At 37.1% G+C, this 10,224-nt stretch overlaps 1 protein-coding gene across 1 annotated transcript in view; it reads right to left on the bottom strand.

Annotated features, from left to right (window-relative positions):
* Positions 1-3,452: 3,452 nt before the first annotated feature.
* Positions 3,453-10,224, bottom strand: part of LOC102756639 (serine/threonine-protein kinase Sgk3) — a 52,032-nt gene continuing 45,260 nt past the window's right edge. Inside the window, exons 14-16 of the mRNA XM_015559538.1 lie at positions 9,882-10,037; positions 6,891-6,980; positions 3,453-4,115 (exon numbers count right to left, since the gene is read on the bottom strand). Of these exons, the coding sequence (XP_015415024.1) occupies positions 3,945-4,115; positions 6,891-6,980; positions 9,882-10,037 (417 nt within the window). The 3' untranslated portion in view covers positions 3,453-3,944. The remainder of the gene's footprint in view (positions 4,116-6,890; positions 6,981-9,881; positions 10,038-10,224) is intronic.

A 10,224-nucleotide genomic window follows, 5' to 3' on the forward strand; every position in this document is an offset into this window, starting at 1 on the left:
TCCCTGTCACCAGGGCAACCGGGCCCAGGGACGCTTCGCCCCTCCAGTTACTCCCCCTCTCTCCCTGCAAAGCAAAGCAAAGCAAAGCAAAGCAAAAAAGATAGAAACCACTGGTTGTCCTTTTATCACAGGCCAGCGGTGCCCATGTTCGTTGAAAAAAATAAAAACTTTCCTAGCGGGATGCAAAATAGTGCAATTTGGAAAACATTCCGGGGGCTGCCTTAAAAGACTAAACATAGAGCTACTAGATGAGCCAACAATCCCCAGCCACATAGTATATATATACATAGATATGAGAGAATTTGAAACACACAAAAATTTATGCAAGAATGTCCATCGGATTGTTAATAGTAAAAAAGTGGATAAAGTGTGGATGGAGTCAATTGGCCATAAAAAGGGATGAAGTACTAATACGTGCTACAACATGGATGAGCCTTGAAAGCACTATGCAAAGCGAAAGAAGCCAGACACAAAAAGCCAAATATTGTGATTGTTTATATGAAATGTCAAGAATAGGCAAATCTGTCAGAGAGAAGGTAGTTTTCCTCAGATAGATCTTACACATATTTTATCAGGATTTATACTTGGGGGGGGGGTTGCTAATGTAAATGGTGTCTTTAATTTCAAATTGCCGGTATATAAGAAAAGTGATTTTTGTATATTAACCTTATATGATGCAATCTTGTTGTAATCACTTAATTAGTTCCAGAACTTTTAGAAGTTCTATTGGATTATCTACAAAGATACTCATCTGCAAACAAGAACAGTTTATTTGCTTTTGATATCTAATTTTTGATATCTGATTGAGGCACACTGCTAGGGGATATCGTACTGAATAAATTGCTAGCATTCAGCATCAATGCATCAGTAAACAAACTGTTCTTGTTGCACTATTATTATCATTGAGGCAGAAGAAAAAAAATTCAACACTGCAAGGCTATACCTACCATCTGGGAAGACGGAACAAATCCAACACGATCAAATTTGACCATGTGAGAGGGTGTTTTTCTGTATATAAGCCTCTGGATTCCATGAGTTAATATAGACATAAAAACACTTAAATGCTGACAACTCATTATAGACTTGCTCACAAAGAGTTAACTAATATTGAAGGGGAAATCTCTGTCCCCTAATAAAAAAATTATGAAAATACATTAGAAGAAATGATGAATCCATGATATATATTCCCGCAAAGAAGAATTTACCAGGAAAACTCCCAAGTCATGTTTGCATGCAAGGTTTCTAAAAATCACTGTGTCTGGTTCTTCCAATAAGTGGGGTCATGTACAGTGATGCTATTCTGTTTTACACTAATCCTCAAGATTCATATGGTGACCCTTCATTATCAAGACATTATGTAAAATTAACTTTTTTGTATAGGACCCTTTGGTTATTTTATTGCTATATCATGCTGAGCTTATACTTCTCTATTGGCTTTTTTCTTTGTGTAACATCGCTTTAAATTATTCTCCACTATTTTGGAAGGCAGCTATGCTCACCACTATACCACCAACGCTATTCTCCACTATTCTGACTTTGAATACCTAAAAGGTAACATTTTAAGACAGCTATATTTCTTTCTGACTTATCTCCGCAAAAATCAGTGTAATGTAAAGAAATAGTAAAATATGTTTAAAGCATTATAAATGGATGATGATACAATATTGGTTAAGACACAAAAAAGCTAAATATTAGTAAATGACACAAATCTCCAATGGAAATGCTTTCAGGGAAGTTGGAGAGCAATTTCTCTTAGTGTCAGGTGAGTAAAGAAGAACAGGTGGCAGCGAAGGAAGCCTATCATGTTATAGCAGTGAATCCTTTTGAGCATCCAAACAAAGCCACATAGCAATCCCTGCCCTAAGTGGATTTCATTTACACACAAAACTTGGCATATATCACTTTAAGGTATTCAAGCCACCTGAGACTCACCTGAGTACACTTTAGGGTCTCAAATGAAAGAATTATCACCTTGGGATATGGAATAATCTAGTAATTTTTACATGCCCAACTATTCAGGTAAGATTTTACTTGTCTTCCATATATATATATATGATTCATTTTTTATGATACTGTAACTATCACCAATTTTAATTTAAAATAATGACAGGCATTAGATGATCATGAATCTTTTTTGCTAGTTTTATTACACTCTGTAAGGCTTATATTTTTTTGAGATCCAAAAAACAGCAACATTCTATTTTAAATTTGTTCTTAAAAATATACAATATTGCACTTGAATTTTTGGCAGTTTAATTAAGGAGTGGCTGAGTAAAAAAATCATACAAGAAACTAGTCTTTATTTTGCTTTATAAGCAAAGAGCTTTGTATAAAAGGAGAACTTACAGTAGTACCAAATAAAACAAGTATTTACAGTGTTGTTATTAAAGTCTTACTTCTAAAGGAAGATTCAGTGTATTGAATGCAAATATTACTAATCTAAGAAAAGCACACCCCCTTTCCCCCATTCTGCTGAACATTTGTAAACCAAAGGGTATTGGTGTGAAATGCTTTTGTGATTTCTTTCTCAAGAGAAAACACATGGAAAGAATGCTTGTTCTTGAAGCATCTAAACTGGGTCACTAAATTCTTTCACAATGTTTCCTACATGACTTACAAAATCTCTAAACTAAAAATCAGAATTCCAAGATAAGCATTCTTTTACAATTACAAGTACACAAGTTAGTTGGTTTTTACTATGACTTTAAGGTCAATTTCCCATACATTTTTCTAAGATACATAAGATGCTAGGCATCTATCTGAATTATTTTTAACTTCTGTTAAACTATAGTAAATCTGTGCACATTTATATTAATCCCAAATTTGCTATTCTACTTTTTAATTCCCAATTAAGTAAATATTCTAGAAAGCTCAATATTTTTCTCTTAACCAATTAGGGAGACAGTTTTGAAAAGCTATTTGCAAAACTAAATACCAAGATTTAGATCTACTTAACAGTATATTGAACATTCAAAAGGCCCAAAAGAACATAAATAGAATGTATTTGTAATATAAATACATGACAGATACATTCATTTTGGCACCACCTAAAAAAAAAAAAAATCCAGCAGTACTTTATTACTCTTCAGATGTTTGGGAGTATTTAAAATGTCAACTATTAAATATTTACTTTTACTCCAGAAGAAAAATAATTTATGAATTTAAATTGGTATTTCAAAAGCAAAGGATTTCCTTTTCATTGATTTGAGAAAAAGAGAGACTTGTTGATCCACTTTTTTATGTATTCATTGGCTGATTCTTGTTATTCCCTGAAGGAGATCGAACCCACAACCTTGGTGTATCAGGACAATGCCCTACCCAACTGAGCTACCCAGCCAGGGCCTCCTTTTGTTACTTTTTAATTTGACCTGCGGAACGAACAGTTACTCCAAGTGTTAATTAGCAGCCAATGTGTTAACTATGCTTTTACACTGTAATCCTACCAAGACTGATTATGGCAAGCCGAGATTTTTATGGACAGTTATGGTTTCTTCTTAAACAACCACATACAAATTGCATAGTTCTGATCTGAGAACAAAGATCAAAGTAGAGTTACAAAGGCATTAATATATGTTAACTGAACTGAAATAGGCAGTTGAAAAACAGTCTATCTTGGGTAGGTGTTAGTGTAAACTTGGGAAAAAAAACAGTCATTTGCAAAAAAGTTTTCTTTAAAAATAGGTTAATGCTAAGAACAACAGCTTTTAAAATTTCTGTTTAAAAATAAGCTTAATAAACAAGAATACAAATTTTAATTCCAAAGTTAGCTCTTTGAAACGCACTATTTTCTTACATACAGCAGAAAATACATTTTTCATAGTTGTTAACATTATATATAAAAAAGAGGCACTAAACATATTTGAATATATTCACACAAACAGGAATTTCAGTCTCATCTGTACATAGGTTTATATTTGCTCAATGGTTCCCGGATGGCAAAATGTTCACAAAAATAAGTCTTCGGAAGGAGGTGCATAAGAGAAACCAACGAATGCATCATCAGCCTCCAGTACGCTGGCGTTTACTATAGAATAGTCAGTAGACACACACACAGAATATGGAACTGTTTCTTCCGTAAACGCTGCATCAAAGTTCCTAATATCATCTGGTCCTGCCTAAAACACCAAAAAAAAAAAAATACTATTATTCACCTTAGCTTTTTCATGAATTTAGTTCTTCATTAAACCCTTCATGGATGTGTATATTGATTCCTGGCAAGTTCAGCTGTCTTCTTATTTCATCATTGCTTTGGAACATTTTCTGCTTTTATTACCTAGGTGAGGTCCTTCTAACAGGTAAGGTACTTGTTGTTGGGTGCGGGGAGGAGAGGGAAGGGTAAGGAGAGCTAACATCAGAGTCCTTACCAACGTTAATATAAATCTCAGTCCCTGCAAACGACCCACCTGCTCTCTACTCATCACCTCTAAGTTTAGAAAAAGGATTCAGGTAGGTTTTCAGAACAGCATTTTGCATTTGAGCTCCCATTAAATGCCTGCCCATCCAGTTTCTCAACTTTGGGTAAATGAAGCCTTTTTTTAAAAAAAATATTTTTTTTTATTGATTTCAGAGAGGAAGGAAGAGGGAGAGAGAGATAGAAACATCAATGATGAGAGAGAATCATTGATCAGCTGCCTCCTGCAAGCCCCCCACAGGGGATTGAGCCCACAACCCAGGCATGTGCCCTTGACCGGAATCGAACCCAGCACCTTTCAGTTCACAGGCCGATGCTCTATCCACTGAGCAAAACCGGCTAGGGCAAATGAAGTCTTTTGATGAAGGAATGGAGGGACTGTAAGTAAAACTGTGAAAGGTGACTCTTGTGCCACAGAGGTCACTAAACATTCAGTGATGAGACCCTTAGCTCCAAAGGCCTAAAGGGACCAGGAAACTAGAAAACGAAGCACGAAGCATGGTGTCTGCTTAGGCTCAAAGGCAATGGTTCTTAATCTTCTTTCACAAGCGAATGGCCTATCCCCTTCCAATGTATGTACGGATAAAATTGGGTTGCAAGTTGAGGTGATTCACCGTTAAAGCCCATCCCTGAAACTCTAGTTAGCTCTACTCTAAGAGAAAGGGAAGCTTTAAAATGCTCAATTCATGCCGTAGCCGGTTTGGCTCAGTGGATAGAGCATCAGCCTGAGGGTCCTGGGTTCGATTCTGATCAAAGGCACATGCCCAGGTTGCAAGCTCGATGCCCAGCAGGGGGCGTGCAGAAGGCAGTCAATCAATGATTCTCATCATTGATGTTTCTATCTCTCTCCTCCTCTCCCTTCCTCTCTGAAATCAATAAAATTATATATATTTTTAAAAATAGTTCAATTCACCAAGTCTAACTGAGGTGAACAGATAGGGATTCAGAGCAGTTATTATAAGCTAAGGATATAGTTAGCCTGGTAGGTCTACAAACAGCAGAGCAGAAGCCAGGAAAACTCAGAATGCTCTATCCTTCTACATGAGAAATTCCACCACAGAGGAAAATAGACACTAGAAATTATATATATGTATATAAAAAGTCACCAAATTCTTACATATAACCTTAGAAAGCAGGGGTTCTGAAATAACACTAAGGTTTGAATTCTGGCTATGAGTTTTGCTAGCTAGAATTCTTTATATAACCTACCCTATTTCTTCTGTAAGAGGAAAGCTTGTCTCCTCTTGTGTAAAATAAGAATCCTGCCACCTGTCTGTTAAACTTGTAAGGATTTGATGCGTTAATACATAAAATTCGCAGAATCTGAGATGTAGAAGGTGCTCAATAAATGTTCTCTTGCCTGACTTTATAAATATTTTGAGAATGCCCTTATGGCTCATGACTAATACTGTCAGGGACAATACCGTATTTCTTATGTTAAGAGTGAGGGAAGGCTCTGTCTTCAAACTCCAGTTCTGCAACTTTCATTAAACTGTGGACAAGTTACTTAACCTTTTCTGTGCTTAAGTTCACTCATCAGAAGTATGGTGTAAAATAACAGTACTATTTCATAGGATTGTTGTCAGGGTTAAGTAAAAGAATACAAGTATTGAGAACAGTGAATGGGAATATCTACCCTATTCTAGTATAGATAACTTTTTGATCTTTGTTAATCTATTAGGTGAAAAAAACCGGTAAGGATTTTATTTTGCATTCCTTCAACATCTTTTCATATATTTAAAAGATACCTGTATTTATTTTTCAAAATTGTCCTTTGTCCATGCTTGGTCTTTTTTTTTTTTTCCTCATTGACATAAGAATGCTTTATGTACTAAGGAAATTTCCCCCAGTTTGTTATTTGCAGTTTTTTTTCATGCAAATATTTCTAAATTTTATGTGGTCAAATTTACCAATTTTTTTCTCTTATGGCTTCTGAGCTGTGGGTCTTGCTTTAAAAAGTTTAACTAATTAGTCATAGAACAAGCAGGGATCCAAACCTGGAGGTGTCTGACTCTGACGTCAACACTGTTGCCATTTCCAGGGTTGCTTAGGAGGAATCCCTAACTCTTTAATGTATCGGATGACACATTTATTTGCAAATAACTAAACTCAGTGGACTCTTAATTTAAAGAGAAAAATTAAATTATTCTTAAAGATCCAAGGTTCTTATTGCAAACGCTAGAAATAAGGAGCAGAAATTGTCCCTAATGGAGCCATGTCTGAAACAGTCAGTCCTGAATGAGCTAAATGAAATAAGTCAATCTACAAATACTTCACAATTATTGTACTGAAAGATTTTTTTTATCAGTCTAATAAAAACTATAATCTTACTGCTCATCCTGAAGTGACATATTTCACATATATTTACGTACTGATTCAATTTCACTCAGGTTAGATTTTGAGATCTTTCCTAAAATTATGATGAGCTACAGTTCTACATTTCACTAGTTTAGAAGGAAGAACTTGGATATATACTTACCACATTAGGATTAAACGGTGGTGGAATCTTCTTTTGTACAAGGTCCGTCCAACTGAGTGATTCAAAAAAGGGATGATTCTGAATTTCAAGCTAGAATATTAAAGAAAAAAATACATTTTAAACTAATGCTGAAGAATATATTAAGTACTCACTGAAGAATTTTATGGAACCAAACCACCACCATTTTGTTCCTCAATAGTTCCTTTTAGATACATGTTTATGTTATTTATGTGGCAAAGTGGTATAGCAGAAAGACTACCTGAGTACACATGGCACACTTTATCCTCTTCACTATCATAGTTTCTTCATAGGTAAAACAGAGCTGACATTTCTACCTTAGATACTTAACAGGTTGTTTTAAGGATAAATGGAGAATATAAAAATAAGAGTGGTATAAAAAGATGAAAGTACTACATAGGTACAGATAATAATAATTATTATCTGAATGGGGGAGGTGAGTAAGATGCTAAGCAAGGGTGTTTTACACTGTAGGACAGAGGTAAAACCGAGGTGATGAACTTTACTACAAATTTAAAGTATTCCGCTCTGAGTTGCTACTATCAAAAGTTGGCAAAGAACTGATTCCAGCCGAAGCCGGTTTGGCTCAGTGGATAGAGCGTCAGCCTGCGGACTCAAGGGTCCCGGGTTCGATTCCGGTCAGGGGCATATACCTTGGTTGCGGGCACATCCCCGGTGGGGGGTGTGCGGGAGGCAGCTGGTCGATGTTTCTCTCTCATCGATGTTTCTAACTCTCTGTCCCTCTCCCTTCCTCTCTGTAAAAAATCAATAAAATATATTTAAAAAAAAAAAAGAACTGATTCCAGCTTTTTTCCCCTGTAGGGTGCCACACAAGTGTATAAAGTAGGATCCAACTTAGTTTGGTGGTTTAAAAAGATTTCTTAGAGAAAGTGATGTCTGACCAGAACTCTGAAAGATGAGTAAGAATTAGCTAAAGACTGAGGTATGTGGGAAACAAAACAAAAAGGAGACAAATGAACAAACTCTTAGATGCAGACACCAGAAGGGTGGTTATCAGAGGTGATGGGGGGGTAGGAGGAGGAAGAGGACAAAGGGGTCAAAGATATGATGACAGAGGAAGACTAGACTTTGGGTGGTGAGCATACAGTGCAATATACAAATGATGTACTATAGAACTTATTAACCAATGTCACCCCAATAAATTAAAAAAAAAAAGAATGAGGGGAGAACAATGCAGGTAGACTATGAAGGCCCTGCAGTGGCAAAGAGCTTAGCTTGGTCAAGAAAATGAGAGTCCAGCATCGTTGCAGTACAGGGAAAAATGGGACGGTCACAGGAGGTAAAGCTCAAGAGGTGAACAAGCCATACCCGTTTTATAGTAATTCGGTAAACTAGTAAGTGCATGGGTTTTCTTAAATTCAGGAAGCCATTCTAGCAAATTAACTGAACCAAAGGAGGGGTCATGGGAACCCCTGATTTATAGCCGTCTGTCGGACGCACAGGTAACAACCTGGGCTTGTGACTAGCATCGGAAATGGAGGGCTGTCCTGTGGGACTGAGCCCTTTACTCATGGAATGTGATTCTGTCTCTGAGAAGATAGTGTCAGGGTGGACACTATCAATTCTGGTGTCTGAGAGTTGCTTGTTGCTGTGGGGAGGCCTACACACACACACACACACACACACACCACACACACACACACACACACACACACACACACACACACCTTAAAATTGCTACCAGGAACTCTTTCATGTTAACGCCGGTTTCAGTAGCAAATGCTTCGGAGTGAAGAACACTTAACTTAGACATACTTACCAAGTTTCCCTCCACTGTACTAAGTTTTAATTTGTGTGATCAGTTTTACCTTACAAAGTGCTTCCTCCTCTTTGGTTCTTTCTAAACACTCATTGAAATCTTGTTGTGTAATAATTCCTGCTAGAATCACAGACACCTCCTCCTCCATGTCTCCTCCCAGAAGACCAAAAAGGCCTCGTGAGTGGCTATAAACATCTCATTATAAACATTTACTTAAAAACTGTGTCACCTTACTGGTGTCCAAAGATTTCTTGTTAGTGTAGAGACACACACACACACACACACACACACACACACACACACAGGAAGTTTAGCCCAGTTGTGAAACTTTCTCCACCAACGAACAGCAACCCAGAGATGACACCTGAATTCATCCAGGGCTGCGATTTCTGAATTCAATAAAAGAACCACGGGGCACGGAGGTGTGAAGTATTAGCAAGACTGACTGAAACAGCAGACGGGAATCACAGCTGGGTAGAGAACTGTTGACAGAGCCGTCTGCTGAACTGGGACGCGTAGGAGGAGAAGATCAGTAGCAGACAAGTTTGTTATTCACAGCTCAAGTTCAAATTGGCCAACAGCCCCAAAGTATTTCTGAGAAATTTAAATGAACTTACAAGTTCCTATTCCTCAACAGTTCCTGAATACTGACACACTAAGATAACAAGTTACACTAGCAATCTAATTACCCTGCTTAAAAAAACACAACAAAAACCAAACCCACAGACTCCATAACTATCTCAAAGAAGTATCACCAAATTCTCAGGGGGAAAAAAGTGATTTCACGTTGGTTCAAGATAAATTGCACCACCTCATGTGGTCAGGAAGGACTTAGACTCTTGTTAAACAACATGATCTAAAAGTTCAGGTAATCAAAAATTCTTTAAAAAGAAGGGCGAGGAGAAAAATTTTAATAAATAAAAATCAAATAAATAATAAGAGTGTGAAAGCTGGATGTGACAGACGAAGAGGAGAGGACAGTACTGTTACAGAGATCAATTGAAAGGATGCAAGTGCTCAGACCCTGTATAGTTCTGTATATATAAACAGTGGTGAAAGTTGTTGGGACAAGTTACGCGTTGTCATGGTGCTCTTCTTTAAGAGCTGTATTCATCCCATCAAATACCACATAAAATAAGGCTCTATCTTCCAATGATAAATAAGCTTAAACACAGTGGGAGAGATATACATACAAAGTCTTCTTTGGCACCGAGCCGATTTTGCCTGTCTTTTTCTAGGAGTTCTTCCAGAATGGACCAGGCTGTGAGGCTCACTCCTGGCCTCAGATTTAGGGGCTTGTGCAGAATGTTGTCATACATTTCAGCAACATCTCGGCAATAAAAAGGAGGCTGGGGGAAAAAAAAGTAAAATAAAGTTAGTGTGAACTGAACGATGCCAAAATGTTTGGGTTAAAATAGTTGGATTTGGCCTTGATCTATAGGGAGCAGACTTGGTCTGGACAAAAGAAATACACAGACATCTTTGGGTGCAGTGTGGCCTTCTAATGCAAAGAGATGTTTAAACCCAGCACACAGA

Source organism: Myotis davidii, unplaced genomic scaffold (assembly GCF_000327345.1).
Source record: "Myotis davidii unplaced genomic scaffold, ASM32734v1 scaffold393, whole genome shotgun sequence".
Lineage (NCBI taxonomy): Eukaryota > Metazoa > Chordata > Mammalia > Chiroptera > Vespertilionidae > Myotis > Myotis davidii.